This window comes from Callospermophilus lateralis, chromosome 3, assembly GCF_048772815.1.
Source record: "Callospermophilus lateralis isolate mCalLat2 chromosome 3, mCalLat2.hap1, whole genome shotgun sequence".
Classification (NCBI taxonomy): Eukaryota; Metazoa; Chordata; class Mammalia; order Rodentia; family Sciuridae; genus Callospermophilus; species Callospermophilus lateralis.
Genome location: NC_135307.1, coordinates 82,311,754 through 82,332,474, shown reverse-complemented (window position 1 = coordinate 82,332,474; position 20,721 = coordinate 82,311,754). Strand labels below are relative to the sequence as shown.

Genomic DNA, 20,721 nt, shown 5'->3' with positions numbered 1-20,721 from the left:
CACACAAAAAAAACCCTAATACATAGTTTGTTTATCAGTCCTCTGCATTTCAGAGGGCTAATCCAGGGAGCTGATGACTCTCGTTTCCAGGCCTTGAGCCTTCTAGCCTGATTACAGGGTTTCCCTCCCTAGTTGTGATTTCATAACAAGATGGAAAACGCACCCTCCCATTTGCAGGCGACAAACGCTGGGATTGGGAGCGCACTTCTGGAATCCGGGTTTCCAGAACCGGCGGGCGGCCCAGAGATGGGAGGAACCTGTTTCCAGCCGGACCGCATCTTGGGGCGCGCCTGCGTGCCGCGCCTGCGCGCTCAGTCAGACGCCGCGCAGACCCTGCGGACGTGCGCTTGCTGCCCTCGCTCCTTGAGGTGCGCGGCTGCTGGGCCCTTGCCGGCTCCAGGTGCGTGAGGAGGACTTCGGGAACCCGGGTGCGAGGTGTAGTAAATCCCAGGGAGGGTCAGGCCCGCCTAAATGCCACCAAGGTGCCCGGGGACCCAGAGCAGGGTGCCACGACCACAGCACCCCTCAGCTTCATTTCCCACTTCCCTGCCTATTGAGTTTGTTTCACTGGGAGCGGGAATCTCTTAGGAGGAAGGTAAGGAGGGGAGGCTTCCCCCCAAACCCCCCTCTGTGGGTAGAGTCGCAGACGGTTTTATTTATTTATTTTCTTTTTGCTGACTACCCTCAGAGGAGTTTTCATCCTTGCCCTTCTTTCCAGGTGTATAGTTTCTTGGCTCGAGTCACCCCTAGGTGCTCATTGGTTGTGGGCGTTTAGGCTGAGAACTAGTCGTCAGGGTTCTTTGTTTAGTGTAGTCCCACTGGGAGGGAAAGGTGAGGGTTCCAGGCCCGGAGAGTGGCGAGGGAGGGAGTAGTGGAGCGAAACTAGTGAGGAAGAAGCAAAGGCCACCAGAGATTATTCCCCTACTGAAAGTTGTCTATGTTTCTCTTAAGTCTCTTTTCCCTTAGGTCGCTATGTTTCTCATTCATTTATTTTTGTGATATCCTAACATCTTTTTAATGTGTTAATTAAGCCTGAAATCTTGAGGCAGCATTGGATTTTATTTAGGTCACTTTTTATAATCATCCAACGTGATATGTTTTGTTCTTGTCAGGGTAGTTTTGGAGTTAAACCATTGATCAGATTTACGGTTTAGTTTTGTTTTCCTTTAACATAAAAATTACAGTCCTAGCTTTTTTTTTTTTTAATGTTATCGACCAAAAAAAAAAATTCAGCAGAGAGAACAGAAAATCAATAGAAATGGGATTTAGAACTCCATGGGCATCCTTGTATAAGTACATGGGGGATTGCATTTGGAGTGTGGAAATCCCTGACCTTTTACTTATAAATAGAGAATGAGATCACCACTTGTCACCAATAGCTCTAACAACATAGGGCTCCCAGTAAGTGCTTTCCCACATGATTGGGAGGCAAATGACAATAGTATCCAATCTTAGTGTTTAGTGCTAGTGATGGGTTATCTACCATAGACCCATGTTGGTACAGGAGCTATAGGTAGTCAATCCCTGTTATAGTCAGAAATGTTTGTCTTCTAGTTCTAGTTTGGGTTTTGTCATTGTTATTTTTGAGTTTTTCTGTATCTTCCACAAAAAGTTATTAAATGGAAGGAGAAGCAGTCAAAGAGAATTTAGAAGCCCAGCTCCAGACCAAAATACTAGCTGGGGATATAGGTCAGTTGGTGGAGAGTTTGTCTGCCATGCACAAGGCCCTAGGTTCAATCCCTGGCACCACCAACCAAAAAAAAAGAATCCTAAAAATTCTAATTGACCTTAGACAATTGTTAGGCTTTGCCTCATGGCTTCATGGGGTAAAACCGCCCTCCCATACCAGACTTATTGCCTGGACAGTGCAAAAGTTGCAGTTGTCTGGAAGAAGTTGCAGTCACAAACTTGCCTTTCCCCTCCTGTTAGCCGTGTTCTTACCATAACTTCTTTCCTGGTCCAGGTGCCTCCATTTGGAGGTCTTCCTGTTGAATGCTGTGGCCGAATCACTTTTCTCCATTTTTGCCTCCAGTCCTTTCACTCCTTTCTCCATGTTTGACTCCAGTCCTTTCACTCCTAACCCCCCAACCTCCTGGCCCACCAATCCATAAGAGGTAGGAGCCTTTTGTTAGGCGCTCCTCTGTGACAAGAATATTCCCTGCTATGCATTATATCCACTTAATCCTCATATAGTGTCCTTCTGTTTGAGGGACTACTGAAGAACTTGTGATGTGTTTTTACTATTGATGTGAGTAAAGGCTTGATTATTAATTTCATTTTGTGTCATTGTCCTGATGGACCATCTTAACGACTCAATAAGAATTAAATTCACTGGATTTATGTCTTTTAATGCTTGCAACTCTTACTATCAGCATCTTGAAAGTTGTTCACCTGTAATTCTCTAGCTCAGTGTAGCAACAGTTCATACTCATAGCACCAACAACTGATTGTTGGGCTGTGTGGTATATTTATAAATTAATATAGCAGCTTATGGTCAGGTGATTTTATTTTGCATATAATTGTGGGGCATTTTCCATTTGGTCTCTAATTGGATGATTTTTTTTAAAGACAATTTTTTTTATACTTTTAATTTTATTTATTTTTATGTGGTGCTAAAGATCCAACCCAGTGCCTCATACATGTGAGGTAGGCACTTTTCCGCTGAGCCACAACCCCATCCCCAATTGGATGATTTTTAATAAATATTTTGGGGTGATATGGGACAAGTGGAAAAAACTGGACACTGATGCTTTCCATAGTAATTTTATCTTATCCCATGGGCCCCTACCTTTATCATTCTAATAGATTACTTGGCCACTTTGAAGAAAGTGATTGATTTATTGGAGATTATTTGTGGTTTCTCTGTATAGTGTTGTGCAAAGAAGTGTGTTGGAAAGGGCTTTCACAGACTTTTTTTTTTTTTTTTTTTTTAAGAGAAAGAATTTCAATATTTATTTTTCAGTTTTCGGCGGACACAACATCTTTGTATGTGGTGCTGAGGATCGAACCCGGGCCGCACGCATGCCAGGCGAGCGCACTACCACTTGAGCCACATCCCCAGCCCCTTTCACAGAATTCTTCACCTTTTCCTGTAGATGTTTCACAAAACAGTGTTTATCATTGCTATATGATGTGTTCTGGTACTTTCTACTCTTAAACAAGATGCTGATCATGATCCAATAAGTTGACTTAAGTCAAATAATGAGTAGTGACCTGCAGTTTGAAAAACACTGTGCAAAAGCATCCAGTAGAAAGCACTTATTTTATTTTCCCTATTTCTAAATTCACATGGCTAAAGAAAATAACCATGGGTATATTTGATTTTGTGTTTAAGGTATCTTCTAAGAGAAAACAGTCAATAGCATATATGTTTGCCATTTGCCAAATCAGTTGACAAAAGAACACTGAGTTTCTGGTAGAGCGATCAACTTTTTAGAAGATACGTTAGACTAAGAGAGGTGGCATAGTTGTGTTCTTTTGTTGGTGTTGGTGGTGGCGATTTTTTTGTTTGTTTGTTTCTTTCTTTTTGGTAAATCTCTGGCTTTTTTTGAACTGTGATTGAATCAGGGACACTTAACCACTGAGCCACAGCACAACCCTTTTTTATGTAGATACATGGTCTCGCAGAAATGCTTAGTGCCTCACTGAGTTGCTGAGGCTGGTTTTGGACTCACTGTCCTCCTGCCTCAGCCTCCAGAGCCACTGAGATTATAGGTGTGCGCCACTGTGATTGGCTCTGACTCCCTATGTCAGGGCAGTATTGTAGTAGTAGCAGTAGAAGAAAATTAGCTTCTTTTTTTTTTATATATTTATTTTTTAGTTGTAGTTGGACACAATACCTCTATTTTATTTATTTATTTTTATGTGGTGCTAAGGATCGAACTCAGGGCCTTGCACGTGCTAGGCAAGTGCTCTACCTCTGAGCTGCAACCTCAGCCCTGAAAATTGACTTTTCAAAAAGATAGTGTGTACAATGATTGTGCAAGTGCCTGTAAACTTTTATATGTCTTGCATAGAAGGAATTTTTTTATGTTATGAGGTCAGAATAACCTTTTTATTATGTTACCTGACAAGTGAACCATCTTCAACATTCAATTAATGACTTATTCATAAATATATATGAATGCAATTTGTTGGCGTCATTTTTCTGTACTTTTTTTGGGGGAAGTCCATAACAAAGTGGAAAGGAGAAATAAAAAGAACTGTAAATCTCTTAGTTAGAAACCCTAAAACGTAATTAAAGAGATAAGAATAAAATTGTAAAATTTGATTAGCATTAAGATAAATAATACCTCATTTTATAAGGTATTATAAGGTAACGAATACCTTATAATATGTTGCTTCAAGTTTTCCAGCACATTCACATGCATTATCTCTATTGATTTGCATAGTAACATAGTGTGATAACCATTCTATGAGACATTTCCCTGTTTCACAGATAAGGAATCTTTACTTACTTCTCACCACCAAGATCATGTAGTAAAAAATTCAGGATTAGAACCCAGGTCTTCCAGAATTTTCTCCTAGTTGTCCATGTTGTCTTTGTTAATCTAAAGAAGTAATTAAAAATAGAGTTAGTGTGCCTAAGAAATGTAACTTTGATAAGTTACAGTCCATTTTTAGAGCATGTCTACAATATGTGCTCTAATTGAATGCAAATGCATCATATTCTAGTATTATGTTTTACTTTTCATACACTACCTTTCTAGCCCATTTTTTGAAAAATGACAAAGCGATAAAGCAATGAAATGTTGATTAAATCTACTTAATAATATAATTTAAATAAAAGTTATATGTGGTTAGATATTTCTTCTAATATGCAACATACCTTCATGTGTGAAAATACTATTAAGATTTTGAAGAATTTATCTAAAATGGTTAATTTACTTTTTAACACAAGAAGAATCCAAATTCTCCTTTACCTTTAATATCTACAGCCAAAGGAAACAACATAATTTTCATATGAATATAAAGAATTTTATTTTAATACTTTTTTTTTATTTTTAGACATTTGAAGTTTAAGAACACTATGGAGCTCATCAGAGTGTGTTACTGAAAAATATGATGGATGAAAACAATTTTAAAATGCTAAAGATTCAGGAGTGTGTAGAAGCCAACAAAGTGCCTAGAAACAGGCCATATATTTGCAATATTTGCTTCAAGCAGTTTGAAACACCATCAAAACTGGCTAGACATTATCTCATTCATACTGGTCAAAAACCATTTGAATGTGATGTTTGTCATAAAACATTTAGACAACTAGTTCATCTGGAGAGGCATCAGCTAACTCATAATCTGCCTTTTAAATGTAGTATTTGTCAACGCCACTTTAAAAATCTGAAGACGTTTGTGAAGCACCAGCAACTTCACAATGAAACCTATCAGAATGATGTTAAGCAGGTCAGAAGATTGCTGGAGGCCAAGCAAGAAAAGCCAGTATATGGAGTATATAACACTTTTACCAGCGAGGAGAGATGGGCATTACACTCATGCTCTAAGCCTGATCCCACGTACAGTACAACGAAGAGAAGAAAGAGTATTCATGCATGTACAATCTGTGGCAAGATGTTTCCATCACAATCAAAACTTGATAGGCATGCACTTATTCATACTGGTCAGAAGCCTTTTAAATGTGTCCTGTGCAGTAAATCTTTCCGACAGTCAACTCATTTAAAAATCCACCAACTCACACATTCAGAAGAAAGACCTTTTCAATGTTGTTTTTGTCAAAAAGGATTTAAGATTCAAAGCAAACTTCTGAAGCATAAACAAATCCATACTAGGAATAAGACTTTTCAGACTCTTTCATTAAAGGTGAAGAGTCCAGAATCATGCCCCCTGCCTAATAAATTAAATACAAAGCAAGATGGTTTTGAAAATGGCGATATGGGTGAATCTGAGAATAATCCACTTGATGTCCACTCTATTTATATTGTCCCTTTTCAGTGTTCAGAGTGTGAAGAATGTTTTGAATCAGAGCAGATTCTCAATGGACACAAGTGTTTTCCTGCCAGAGGTGGCAAAATTCCAAGGAGGCTCAAAAGAAGCTACAACTATAAAACCATTGTTAAAAAAATCTTGGCCAAGCTTAGACGTGCTGGGGGTAAAAAATTAGATAACTTTCGAACAGAGAAAAAGGTATTTAAAAACAGTTTTTTGAAAAATAATGATCTAATTTCTGGTGAGCAGAACTCTGAACAAGCTCAGAGAACATTTGTGGGTTCTCTTGGCAAACATGGAACATTTAAAACAGTTGGTAATAAAAAGAAGAAAATATTGACTTTGCCATTTTCTTGGCAAAAGCAATTCCAGAGCCAAAATATGGGGAAAAATTTGAAAGATGTCCTTATGACAGAAAGCATATTAACTATGGATAGTTCAGTGAATAATAAAGACTTGTCCATCTATAGTTCATCAGGTGAGGAACTCTTTAATAACTGTGAAGTGCTTCAGTGTGGTTTTTCAGTTCCAAGTGAAAATATACATAATGGACATAAGATGTTTCCTTGTGATAAATGTGAGAAAGTTTTTCCTTCTGTATCCAAACTACAAAGACACTATTTAATTCATACTGGACAGAGGCCTTTTGCCTGTAGTGATTGTGGGAAATCTTTTAGACAGTCAGCTCACTTAAAAAGACATAAAGAAACACATATTGAAAAGGGTGCGTATAGTTCTCTTTACCAACTAGATTTTGAAAATATGAACAAATTTCTTAGTCAGCAAGGTGATAATGTTAGCTGCAATGCTTCTGAACAATGTCAGTCTCTTGGCTTTCAAAAATATGAGGTTTCAGAGTCAGGTCAGATATCTGAAAAAGAAGGTAAGGCAGAATCAGAGGATTTCATTCTTGGTTGTAGGAACAGACAACCCTATCTCTCTAATGCACTTTTGGAATCAGAGCAAAGCCACCATTGTTATAGTTATTCAGGGCAGCCTGAAAGAAATGATGGCCTCCTTTACCCATGCAGTGTTTGTTGTAAAAGTTTCCGATCTCCATCTAAACTGGAAAGACATTATCTAATTCATGCAGGGCAGAAACCATTTGAATGCTCAGTTTGTGGCAAAACATTCAGACAGGCTCCTCACTGGAAGAGACATCAACTTACTCACTTTAAAGAACGGCCACAAGAGAAAATAGCTGTCTTAGATTCAGTTATGTAACTGAAAACCATCAACATGCTTGTCTCTGGTGATCTTTTAAAACATTTTTATCTAAAGCCCTGCATATTGAATGATTGCATAGGCAGTTGCTTGTCCTATGTGGTAAGGAGACAAGATACATAGAACATTAATACAATGTTTTAGGAACAGCCAAATTAGTTTTTAAAAGGAAGAACATGGTTTAATGTCATAAAATAAACATTTATTTTAATATTATAAGCATACTTTGGCTGTATTGGAAGTTATAAGTTCCTGTTACACAAGCAACCTTCCCCCCCCCCCTTTTGTTTCTGGTGCTGGGGATTGAACCCGGGGCCTTGTGCATGCAACGCAAGCACTCCACAAGTGAGCTATATCCCCAGCCCCACAACCTTATTTTTGAAAGGAGTTATTCCTTGAGACATGCCGTCTCCTCTAATATATATATTTATATATATATATATGTATATGTGTGTGTGTGTGTACACACACAAACACACACTCAAAAGACTGAAAGGCAAAAATGGCCTTTTATCTGGAGCAAATAGTGCCCCTACATGAAAGCAAGATTTTGTCCACCTGTAGCTCAAATTTCATTGGAAAACGTTTTTTTTTTCTTATAAGTTTTAAAAACATAGCGATAATATGAAAGTGGATGGGGAAATTTACAGCATTATTTTCATAAGTCTTTTCAAAGTTAATAGATTAGGATAGTGTAATTGTTTAATATCCTTTTCCTTAGGGATGAGGATTTGGTTTTTTGTCCTGTTATTCTCTTTTCCCCAAAAACTTAAAAATATGAGAGGCTAGGCTATATCCACATTTATCATAATTCACCAGGAATATTTTCCAAGTGCCATATTTTTTTTTAATAATATGTACACAGTTTTATCTTTTTAGAAGAATAAATGCATTTCATCTATTTGCTTGTTAATAGTTAACAGCAGTAATTCACAAAATTCTCATCTAGAAAAATGTATTTCAATAAGATTTTTACATTTATTTTAGCAAAACTTTTAATGCCTCTTTAATTGAGTGGCTCTGTGATTTAACTGAATCTGTTCTAGGTTTGATCAAATGGCATTGAATATATGTAGTTTTAGTTTTTATTCCTTTATAATTTTGCAAGAAATACTAAGGAATGTTACTTTGATCCTTATTAAGTTGTATTTTGATTAGTAAGGTAATCATTCCTGTATAGGAATAACATAGTCGGTTATACATTTTCTAAACAGAATTATGATTTGGGTAATATTTCATTTAGTCATAAACTATTGAGAAAGTTTTAATCACAAATTGTCCTTCACATGTGCCATTGTTTATAAAAATCTTTAGGAATGACATTTTCTAGTAACAAAAGAAATGATTGTGTTTATAAGGTGAAAGGAACAAGTGAGTATTTATCTTAGCATACAAATATAGTGAAAAACCCTCTTTGAAATGAACAGTTGTAAGTTTTGCATTATATTCTAAGAACTGTCTTGTGGTGGTGGGCGGGTGGGAAGGGGAAGGGGTTTGGTCTGCTTGCTTTTACCACAAGTGAATTTTAAGTAACTTGAGTTTAATTTACAGAGATGAAATAGGACAACATAATACCCAGTGATGTACAAATGTGCCTGTTTTTAAGGAGAGGCATTCTGCTAAAGCAAAGGAGAATCACAAGAATACTTTCTCATGTTTCCTTGAGAAATGTTTCTCCAGTGCAAGCAAGATATGGTTTACAGAATTTGCTTTACACAAAACTCTTCAATAACATACCTATTACATAAAATCAAGGAATAATTAGTTTATAATTTCCAAGAATAAAAGTTCAAGAGTTATTTCCATAATATGTCTGAAATTATGGATTTTTGGCTTAGGCTATTTATGTAATTTTATTTGATGGAGATGTCTTCTTTCCCAACCTAAATAGGGAGAGTTCTGAGTGTTGTGCTTGTATGACTGTATGAGACTTTATTTGCCTAAGTGATGCAACTATACTTTTTTTTTTTGACCCATGCCTTTTTAAGCTGTTTCATATTGAAAGTTGGAAAATTGTAAAAATTTTGTCAAAGATATACTGTAGTGCTATTTGAAGTACCTGTAACAAAATACTTATTTACCTTTATTATCAGTACAAGCTTATTATGGAAACTTTATAGGAATGAAAATAAAGTCATGTCTGTGTTAAGAAGACTAAACAGTTGTTAAATGATGGTTTGCTGCATGCTGAACTATTAGTGTTGTTGAATCAATTACTTTGGTTTTCTGGGAGCGGGGAGGTGGCTATAAATATCTTCTAAAGAGAACTAGAATTTTAGTTTAGGTGATTCCAGGTTGTAGCATGTTTGTTTACTGGAGGAATTTGATTAGCTAGATTAGAATTATTGTTTCTTGTTTTGTACTGCAATAAGGTCTATAATTTTAAGATAAAAATGTATGTATTCATGGGAGGTAGATGGTGGTTAAAATCTTGAAAAACCTCAGAATATTTTAAAAATAAAGTTTCAAGTTACACAATTTGTACTTTTTTTTTAAAACTCACGTTATAGAAACAAGGCACTCATTGTTAAAAATTATTGTGGACCCACTCCAATCTAACCTATTCTGAACTTATATGGAATTTTATCGTATTAACACTATATTCCTTGGAGAGATCCTTATTACCTACAAAAGATTCAGTTAAATCCATTGCATGTCCTATGGTATTCTATCCATTTACCCATTCTTGTCTTTGGCCTTCTCCCAGTTTGTACTAATGAAATAACAGAAATAGTTTCTCCCATGTTACGATGAGACTACTACTACTACTAGTAGTTGTTGTTGCCTCTGGTCTACCAAGTATTAATTTAGACAGAAACTCACACTCTGTCCAAAGAAGAAACTTAGGTTTTATTCTTTTTTTCTTTCATTCCACAAATATGGGAGAAAACAAGTGCTTAAAACTCACTTACAGAAAACAAATTTCAACATACATGTTACATAAAACAACCAGTTAGAATTACAGATATTTATAGAAAGTAGCAATGGTCTTTGAAGTCTGAGTATTACAAAAATCCTTTGTTAGGAATAACATTTGCAGAGACTGTTTTGTGATGCAGAATGGTATCTGCTTTTTAGAAGCTTCAGAGAAGGAAAGAACAGTTAATCCCTATCTTGCCATTTGTCTTGCCAATTAAAAGAGTAGAATTTCAGGGGTAATGCTAGAATTCTATTAGCACTAAGAAAAATGAGCACATAATGGTAAAGAAATGACAGTGGTATTAAGTGGAATATAAATATTTTGTATCTACATAGGCAGGTGTCTACTGATCCTTTGAAGTTTGAGTAAATTCTACCTCTGGGAGCCTTTCTGATTTACCCAGGCACTCTATTCCTTGTGCTTCCACTACTATTTGTCATAAATCTTTTATTGGCTTTTCATTACTGTAACAAAATATGTGATATATTCGGCTTTAACAAAGGGAAATTTTATTTTGGCACAATTTCGAAGACAGTCCATGGTCAATTGCGAAAATGTTGGGGCCTCTGGTGAAGCAGTACACATGGTGAAGCAAATTCACCCCAAGCTGACTTAGAAATGTAGAGAGCAAGAAACCCATGTCCCATAATCCCCTTAAAAGGGCACAACCCAATTACCTAAAACTTCCCATAGGCCCCGTTTCTTAAAGGTTTCCACTAACTTCCAACAGTCCTAAGCTTAGGACCAAGCCTTTACCACATGGGCCTTTAGGAACATTCCATATCCAAACTATAGCAACTCTGTTGTCAGTTGATCTCCCATTACACATTAGTTCTAAACTTCAGTGTGCATTGGCCTTATTAAAAGCACAATTACTGGGCTATACTCTCCGAGTTTTTGATTTAGTATTTGGGTTGGGGTCCAGGAGTTTGTTTTTACACAGGTTAGCTATTGCTGTCATGAAACTGCACATTGAGAACTACTGTGATGAATTACATGGTTCTGGAAAGCAACAAAATGCATTTTAAAAAATGTTTTAGAGGGCTTAATAAGGGGTTTGGCCAACAATAGGCCCTCAGGTATATATTAAGTATACTAAAAGAAATAAGAGAATGAAACAATAATTACAAAACTTTTGCTTCTATTTATTTTTAATTTTCTCTTTTTGACAAAAAGTCAATACAGTACAAGCAGCACAGAGATCCCTGGAACAAGCCTAAAAATTGTTTCAAAAATAAAGACTAAGATGTCTTCACATATTATATTTATATATTTATACAATGGTATAAAATGACTAGGCATATGGGCATGAATGGAGGGGAAAAGGCTGGCCTGTGGAGTTCACCGTGGGAATCTAGTGGCAGAAGTGTAAGAGGGGACCAGGAGGGCATTGGACTCTTTGTGGTCTGTGTCTTGGAGCAGGAAACATTGTGGACACAGATGCCCAGCCTGGCCTCTGGAAGGTGCTGGGTGTGTCAGGAGCATGAAGCCAGCTCTGAAGGAAGTGGTGTTTATGTGGCTGATGGACCAAGAGGCCTATCCTCTTAAAATCTGTGACTTAGATCTTTTATTCGCTTTCAGAGGATGAGTTTGCCTTCTCTTGTGCTGATATAAAAGCCAATCCAATATGTATTCTAAGTTGTCTCCTCTTCACTCACAGATCTCTTTATTTTTTACTCCTACAATCTTTCTTGACATTTTTCTCAGAATAAATGTTCATCCATCTTTCTTCCTTGCCCCCTGTTAGGAACTTCATTAAGAGGTCCTTCTTTTTTCCTGGTATCTAGTTTTCCCCTCTCCATTGGTTTCTTTCCCTCTACCTCAAACATTTTCCCCCCATGTATTCCCTATTCAGTTATGATGCCTTTGGCTGCAAGTGACAAAACACCTGATACAAACTTCTTTAGTAGTAAGGACCTTTATTGGTTTGAATGGCTTGAATTTCACTGATGAGGTTAGCCTTAGAGCTATTGAATTGATTCTGCTTCCTTCTGTCTGCTCTTTCACAATGATAGGCCGTTTTCCTTTATTACCCTAGTTTTAGGATGCTTTGTTTATAATGAGAAGTAGAGTGGGGTAGGAAGTGAGTAGACCTGGAAACAGCAAGAGCAAGCAACAATTTTCTCGGAAGCCTACAAAAACCTCACCTTTCATCTAACAGAATTGCTGCAGAAGCACATTTCTGAACCAACCACTGACAGGGAGGATTACTATTCACACAAATCACAAGAAAGCTACATATGATCCACGGTTCTTTCAACTGCTTAGATAAGGATCACTACTTCTTATTTTCCTAGTGTTTTCCACATTTATTTTTCCCTTTTCATTTTTATTGCCAGAACCAAATTTAGTCACTGTTCTTTAGCCTTAGATTTGCAATAGTTGCCCAGTTTGTATTCCTATCCCCAGGTGACCTACTCCAACCTATCTGATATACCACTGAACATTCTCCCAAAAGTAATTTCCAATAAATTACTTTTTTTTTCATTTTTTTTCTCATTGTGCTCAGCAATGAAGATAGTTTCCTTTCCCTAGACTTGAAAGCTTTTAACCCTCAAGCCTATTGCTCACTAACATACTTCCAGCAGGCTTAACTATATGCTGTAACTATAACACATTATATAAATACAATTCTTGCAGCTTCTGATTGTCAAAACATTATTTATGTGTCAATATTCATCATTAAAGTGCTGAACGATTTTGTTTCACTGTGTCAGACACTACATTTGGAAACAAAATGTCAATAATCATTCAAAATATTGTTGCTTTTAAAGTGTTATGCAAATTTTTATCTCTTACAACTTACACAATAGAATGTAGAGGAAAAAAGGAATATACATTATACATTTAGTTTAATCTTCAGACCAACTGATATTTGTTTCTTCTTTCACACTGTTCACTTTTGAACAGGGTATGTATTACAAAATTCAAAAGTAACAAAAGGGTATAAAGTATAAAATTCGCCATCCCTACTCCTGTTTCCCCTTTCTCCCAGTTCTTCCTCCTTGTAGGCAATAGTGTTACCAGTTTCCTGCCTGTTATTTATCCAGGAGAGTTTACTAGAGATAAATATTTGTATGTAAATTTGTATGTGATGGGGTTATACAAACTTAGGAATAAGAAAACAAGTAATCCAATTTAAAAACAAAAATCTGAACAGATGCTTTCCTAAAGAAGTTATATGAATAGTAACTAAGCACATGAAAACATGTTCAACAGTACTACTCATTAGGGCAATGCAAATTAAACCCATAATGAGATACATCACATACCTATTAAAATAGATTAAAATTTTAACATTGGTGAGGATGAGAAGAAACTGAAATCTCACATGCTCCTGGTATACAACTATTTAGAAAGCTGGAAGAGTCTTAAAAAGTTAAACATACACTTCTGATATGTTCTAACCATTTCACTCCTAGATTCTTAAGAGGAAATACATGTCTCCATAAAAAAAATTATACACAAATGCTCATAGAAGAATTAACAAATTAACCAACTGTAGTATGTCTGGAAAATGAAATATTTTTCAGTAATAAAAAAGAATTACATGCAACAACTGGATGAATTCCAAAATCATTTCATTGAGTGAAAGAAGGAAAAAAGGCACATACTGCAATATTTAATTTATATAAAATTCTGCAAAAAGCAAATTAGTAATAGAGGATCAGTGGTTGCCTGAGATGGATGTTAGGTAGGAAACTTTAAGGGTATTGTATTTGCAAACAAAAATCTGAACAGATGTTTTCCTAAAGAAGTTATGTGATTCTAGTGATGGCTTCATGGATGTATAATTATGTCAAAATTTCACACTATAAGTGCAGTTTATTTTATGTCAACCCATAGCTACATAAAATAAGAAAGTTAAAGTCTCCGATTTCCAGTGTATTTTTTACATCACAGATTTCTTTAAGACTGAAAAAAAAAATCCCGATTCCTTGACCTCTACCTCTCATTAACCTCAAAAGAACCCCCATCCAACACCATCAGCCAGCCTGGCTTCTCCCTGTGACCCCAATCCTGAGCGCTGGTGTTTTTTCTCTGCTGCCCATTGGGGGGCGTGTTCCGGGGAGGTTGAAGCCATTGGCTCTCTAGCTCAGACTTAACACTGGTATTGAAATCCCGCCCCATTTTGTTTCGCTTCCGGAGCGGCGCATGCACCGCTCTACGGGTTCCGTGTGGGACTGAGGGCTGAAGATTTCCGGATCGGCGGGTTCTTCATCGGGAGACTAGGTGCTGCAGCTTCTTCTGCGAGGTGCACTGGAGTCCCCTCCGGGCCCTTTGCTACCGGAGTGGAAGGAGAGTGTGGCGATGGCGGCCCCTGCACAGCCAAAGAAAATCGTAGCCCCTACGGTGTCCCAGATCAATGCGGAGTTCGTGACCCAGGTGAGCTCGGGCAAGTTTGGGGTTTGTGAGGGGATAAGGACGTGCGAGACCCCGAGACCTAGGGGTGGGATTTTCTTCTGGATTGGGAACACCTGAAGGCATTCATTGGTCAGTTCATTCATTCAAGTCGTTCTACTTAGTCTCTGCTAGTTGTGAGGAATGCCTTGGTGAAAGACGCCACCCTGCCTCGAGGAGTACACTGTCCAGGAAAGACAGCGACTAAGCTACTATGTGGATTTTGCTGGTTTTGGAGTTTATCACAGGAGCAGTAGATTCGGAGAAGAAGGAACATTTCAGTCTGAAAATGTGAAGAAAACTTTATAGCATAGAACTGGACTGAGTTGGAGGCATAGGCTTTTTCTTGGTCCTGAGCAGAATGACAATAATCTGATAAGACACTTGCTCCAAGTAGCTCCATCTATGAAGAGAGTAATCCAGTCGTTGGAATACATTCATTTAAAACCTACTTACTTTGCGCATTGTTAGCCCTAGTTGGCTTTGAAGAGGAAAACCCAGCATTTCTAATCCTTATTAGTTACTTGGGAATTAGGTAAGAGTGTAAGTGGCTCAGTACAGAAGTTTTAAGCCCACCTGCTTCCTTCTCTGCTCCCTATCTCAGTAGATTTTTCCATAGCAGAAGCCTGAAATTCATTTGCGTTCTCACTTTCCCTTCATCTCCACATATCTAAATTCTAAATATCTTTTAAGTCTGTCTTTTCTACATCTCTGTCACCCTAAACCAGGCCACCATTTTTTTTTTTTTTTTTTTTTTTTTGCCTGAATCAGGGCACCCTAATTTGTCACCTGGCCTTTCCTCTTTTTCCCCTCCAGCTGGTTCAGAGTGATTTTTACACAGGTGCAAATATATCACTTACCTTCTTAAAATTCTTAAACTGTTCTACTTGCCTTTAGAATAATGACTAATCCTTCAAAGCATTGCATAATCTGAGTTGTGCTTATGTGTTCATTTTCTTCTTTGTGTCTTAGCCATATTGAACTGCAGTTATTTGAATGTGCCATGGTATCTTTCACTTCCTGGCATTTTGATATTGTTTTCTCTGGCTAAAATCCTTAGTTTATCCCATATTTCTTTATTTATTCTCACCTTTCTACACTATTTTAGAGAGGCTTTTTCTGATGTTTTAAACTACATCAGAGCCCCCATTCCCCCATATACCTGTTTTGTTTTTGTTTTTGTTTTTGCAATGAATGTAATTTATTAGTTTTCTGCTCTCCTGCTCTCCTGGAGCTCACATTATAGAGAATAATGCCAAATAATGGACAGTGTAGTTTCAGACATTGATAAGGGCTCTGAAGAAAACTTGCTAGGGTGTTATGACAGTGACTGGTGTGGGATGTATAAAAGGCAATCAGAAAAATCTTCTAAAGTAACATTTGAGTTAACATCTGACTGCAAAAGAAGGAGCCGGTTTTAGGAAGAGCAAGGAAACAGCCCAGGGAATAGCAAGTGCAAATGCCTTAAGGTGTGATTGTGAAGGAGTTTAGGGTGGCTGGAACATAAGTTAGAGGAGAATGGTACCAGAGAGAACAGAGTAGTATGTGGAGACCAGATCATACCCCGTTTGGAGACTGAGTAAGAAGTTTGGATTTTATTCTAAATGTTGTAGTATTTTAATTGCAATCTGATAATAATGTTTTTGAAAAATCACCCTAAAGTGTGGAAATTGGGTGAGGATGAGGAAGCAAAATTAGTAAGAGGGATACCAATGAGTAGTCTAGATAAATGGAGTCCTTGCTAATTAAGATTGAAGTAGACTGGTTATATTCTGAAGCTAAAGATAGTAGTACTTAATAACAATTTGTGGATCAGGGGGAAAAAATTAAGAGTTTGAACAAGTGGGTGAATGGTTTGGACATTTGGGGGTACCTGGGAAAGGACCTGTAGTGAGGGAGTATCCTGAGTTCTTTTCTGGCCACATTAAGTGTGAGATGCCTACTAGACATGTAGTTGAAAGTACTGGTGCTTAGGCTTTAGCTTAGTGGTAAAATGCTTGCCTCGATGTGTGAGGTACTGGGTTCAATCCTCAGCACTACATAAAAATAAAGATACTGTGTGTTCATATACAAGTAAATAAATATTTTTAAAAAAAGAGAAAAGAAAGCACTGAGAAGGCAATTGCGCATGTGAGTCCAAAACATATTGGTAAGATAGGCTTCAATATCACTTTGGGAGTTATTGACCTAACATGATACTTAAAACTGTAGGACTGACTAGATGACCTAGAGAACATTGTTTATAAACATACAACCTTTATGGTATCCTACATTAGGTTGCGAAGACTGAATCTAGGGACCAGGTCTGTTTTATTCCCTAGATGCTTCCACTGTCTTGTATTAACTAGGCACATGTTGTGTGATGATGAGTATTTGTTGAATGAATGAGTGATTTAATGAACAAATATACTATGGCATTAAGATGTAGTGGAAGGAATGAAGATTCTTGGTAATTGTGGGCCATGATGGCAAAAATTAATGCCTAATGTTTGTCAGATATTGTTTGGGTGCTTCTGGGCTTCAAAGAAAGGTGATCCTTGTCTTGAGGGAGTTCACAGTCTTCAGATGGAGACTTTAAGAAATTTAAAAGAACTTGTCCTAGTTTAATGTGAGAAATGCCAGAATAGAGATGTGAGGGAAGTGCCTTGAGAATAGAATTTAAAATAATTTCATTTGCCTAAGGAAAGAATTTCCAGAGAGATTCTTCTCATTGAGAAAGTGCCATTTGAGATGGACTTTGAAATATAGATAGGGAAGTAGACAAATTGGTTTTCAAGATAGGGAGAACATCTTGGGCCTCAATTACTTCTCCTCCTCCTGGTCCTCCTCTGCCTCTCCTTCTTCTCCCTCCTCCTCTTCCTCTTTTTAAATTTTTTTTTTTAGTTGTAGATTAACACAATACCTTTATTTTATTTATTTTTATGTGGTGCTGAGGATTGAACCCAGTGTCTCACACATGCTAGGCAAGCGCTCTACCATTGAGCCACAACTCCAGCCCCTCCTCCTCCTCTTCTTTCTCCTAATTTCTGAGCATCTAGCCAGAGAAGTGTTTTTAATTATTTATTTAATAAATGATATTGAGAGGTTAAAATTTAATTCAAAGATCTGAATTTTGTTATACTACTGTATTTTTTCCTTTTTGACTTGCAATAAGGTTTATCTTGAACAATCTGTACTTTCATAGCTATATTAAGTTGATAATGGTAAGTTTTTCTTTTATGTGTGGCTAGAGAATTTAGGGGTAGGCAGGATGTACATGAAAGTGGTGGTATCTGAGAGATCACAGATTAGACTCCAAGGAAGAGGAAAAATTCAGAGAAAGGAGACAGGACAAATGTTTAATAAACGTTTGCTGGATTATTAATCAAATTCCTATGTTTTGGAGGCAGTTTCAGTCAGAAGATAGGATTTAAAACATTTGTAAATTCATGAATCCATTAAAACAAGTTAGACTCAGTTTTCTTAAGGGTATGGTATAAGGAGAGGATGGTTGAGTTTGTATGATGCCCAGAAGGAGGAAATGAGGATATCACAAAAGTGTTAGGTTAGAGTATGTTTGATAACTTTGGGTAAGTGGCATTTAAGTGGGCAGTTGCAATCTTGTTTTTAGAGACTTTTCCTCAGAGTCTCAACTGTTTGAGAGGCTCTGTAAGTATGCTGGCCATTAGGTGCTAAAGTATAGAATTGAAGATGTAGGTTCCATTTGCTAAATGTTCCGGTTAAGTCTGGAAGAAAATCAAGCAGTCAAATGATCACAGTATGCAAAAATGAGACTGTAATGAAGTTATTTACAAAACAAAGAGAAGTTAGTTAGAGTTATCAGGTAGGATTGAGGAAAGCCTCAGAGAAGTAAGTGGTAACATGTAAGGTGTTACTTCTTATGTCCATCCATCCTTTCATCCAGCATTTATCCATCAAACGTTATTTAGGTGGCTCCAGTGTGCCACACACTGTGCAAAGTCACGTTTTTATAAATATATTGAGTCTTCATGCTTGTCAAAGTTTTCTGTTTTTCTAAGAGATTGTAATTTAGTTTTTTAAAAAATAATAACATGTTGTTTCTTTGATGTTATATAATCCATCTAAGTATCTGAAGAGATTATTTATATTAATTTAAATTTCCAAGTGAAACTCACTGCTGAAATATAACATACCAACTCCTATATTCTCTGTAATAACTAGCTTATAAATTAAAGGGTTTTTTGTTTTCTTTTAAGATTTTCTTTATATCTGTCTGGGTGTTTAGTGATTATATAAAGCTATATTTTTAAACTCTGGTTTTTGACCTAGTCATATAGTTTTCTTAGTTCTAGTTGAAGGGAGGTATAGGTATGTTTTGATTTTTTTTTTTTTTTTTTTAATCACAATGGCAAATTGCAGTGCACAGCACTACTGGCATTTCATGGGTTATGGTAGAGGATGCTACTAGCCTGCATACCCAGGTATCTGTATTATCCCTTTAGAGTTGTTCTGTCCCCCCAGTACTAGTACTGCTTTAAGAAACAGCTTTACCTTAAATGATTTTTGTCTTCTAGCTCAACAGTGATATGAATCTATGAACTTACTGTTTATAATTTTTACTTTTACAGTTAGCATGTAAATACTGGGCTCCTCACATCAAGAAAAAATCACCTTTTGACATAAAGGTAAGAATTTTTGGTTTGCAATACTTTTCTTATGAGTAGATATGCTTTTTGTTTCTCTTTTTTAATGGTTAATTCAACAAAAGCTTTCTGTATTTTTTTTAATATTTATTTTTAAGTTTTTTTTAGATGGACACAATATCTTTATTTTACATTTATGTGGTGCTGAGGATCGAACCCAGTGCCTTGTGCATGATAGGCGAGCACTCTACCACTGAGCCACAACTCCAGCCCTCCATAATTTTTTAAAAAGCTAAAAATATAGCTTTTGATTATCAAACTAATAATTACTTATGTTAGAAAATTTGGAAGGGCTGGGGATGTGGCTCAAGCGGTAGCGCGCTCACCTGGCATGCGTGTGGCCCGGGTTCGATCCTCAGCACCACGTACAAACAAAGATGTTGTGTCCACCGATAACTAAAGAATAAATATTAAAAAATTCTAAAAAAAAAAAAAAAAAAGAAAAGAAAATTTGGAAAATAAAAATGTTACATGGCGGTGACTAGGGAAGAGTAGAGATACTTTGGACTAGACAGAGAGGAGTGAGGGGAAGGGAGGGAGTATGAGAGTAAGAATGATAGTAGAATGAATTGGACACTGTTACCCTATGTGCATATATGATTACATGACCTGTGTAACTCTACATCATTTATAACCAGAAGAATGAGACGTTATACTCCATATATGTATGATGTGTAAAAATGCATTCTACTATCACATATAACTAATTAGAACAAATAAAAAAATTAAAATGTTACACATAAGAAAATAAAAGTCAGTACCCAGAGATAGCCTTTTGTTATTTTTTTTTTTTTTTTTACTTTTAGCTTTAAAAAAATTTTCATATGTTATTTGTTTAAACATTTTCCTGTTTATAGATTCTTAGGCTATTTTAAATTGATTAAATGATCATGTAATGAATATTTTTATAAATATACAGAAATTTTTGTGTAAGTTTTTTGGTAATTCATTTAGGATACAGTCTATTGTTTTCTCTTTTTATTGTTAGGCTGATAAACTGAGATAAAGGTCTATAATAATGGAAGACGGAGTGGGAATTGTTTAGTGAGGTACATGACTAAGCTGAGGAGTGATATTGCTGTATTGCTAAATCATATTGTTATATTGTGTGCAGGTACAAATATGTAACTACATATCCCATGATTATGTACAACTGTAAGGCACCAATAAAAAAATTTGGAAAAAATAAGAAAAGATGACTAAGAACCCATATTTAGTAAGGGATGGACTTAACATTTTAGCAATTTAGAATAAGTGAAAGGAAAACTTTTTAATTGTAGGGTTAATTCTTGTTAAAATAGATTATTTAAAAGAATAAAATACCTGGGAATCAACTTAACAAAAGAGGTGAAAGAGCTATACAACAGAATCTTGAAAAAGAAATAGAAGAAGACCTTAGAAAATGAAAGGATTTACCTTGCTCATGGATTGGTAGAATTAATATTATTAAGATGGGCATACTACCAAAAGCGCTTTACAGATTCAATGCAATTCCCATCAAAATCCCAATGACATTCCTTGCAGAAATAGAAAAAGCAATCATGAAATTCATCTGGAAAAACAAGAGACCCA

General features: G+C 36.4%; 2 protein-coding genes across 6 annotated transcripts in view; both read left to right on the top strand.

Moving 5' to 3' along the window:
- Positions 1–314: 314 nt before the first annotated feature.
- Znf770 (zinc finger protein 770) lies at positions 315–9,642 on the top strand. 4 transcript variants are annotated; one of them, XM_076850519.2, is made up of 2 exons: positions 315–400; positions 5,008–9,642. In XM_076850519.2, the coding sequence occupies exon 2, from the start codon at positions 5,062–5,064 to the stop codon at positions 7,162–7,164; it is 2,103 nt and encodes a 700-aa protein (XP_076706634.1). In that variant the 5' UTR covers positions 315–400; positions 5,008–5,061; the 3' UTR covers positions 7,165–9,642. The 4 variants fall into 4 exon arrangements, with proteins under 4 accessions (XP_076706634.1, XP_076706635.1, XP_076706638.1 ...); XM_076850520.2 differs by having other exon boundaries at positions 386–435; XM_076850523.2 differs by lacking the exon at positions 315–400 and adding an exon at positions 408–428.
- A 4,632-nt stretch (positions 9,643–14,274) lies between these two features.
- Positions 14,275–20,721, top strand: part of Aqr (aquarius intron-binding spliceosomal factor) — a 113,650-nt gene continuing 107,203 nt past the window's right edge. For both annotated transcript variants that reach the window (XM_076850517.1, XM_076850518.1), the window contains exons 1-2: positions 14,275–14,470; positions 19,075–19,131. In XM_076850517.1, the coding sequence (XP_076706632.1) occupies positions 14,396–14,470; positions 19,075–19,131 (132 nt within the window). In that variant the 5' untranslated portion in view covers positions 14,275–14,395. The remainder of the gene's footprint in view (positions 14,471–19,074; positions 19,132–20,721) is intronic.

Bases quoted from the DNA above. Each gene is read 5' to 3' on its own strand.
- Znf770 (XM_076850519.2), top strand. From the start codon at position 5,062: ATGATGGATGAAAACAATTTTAAAATGCTAAAGATTCAGGAGTGTGTA.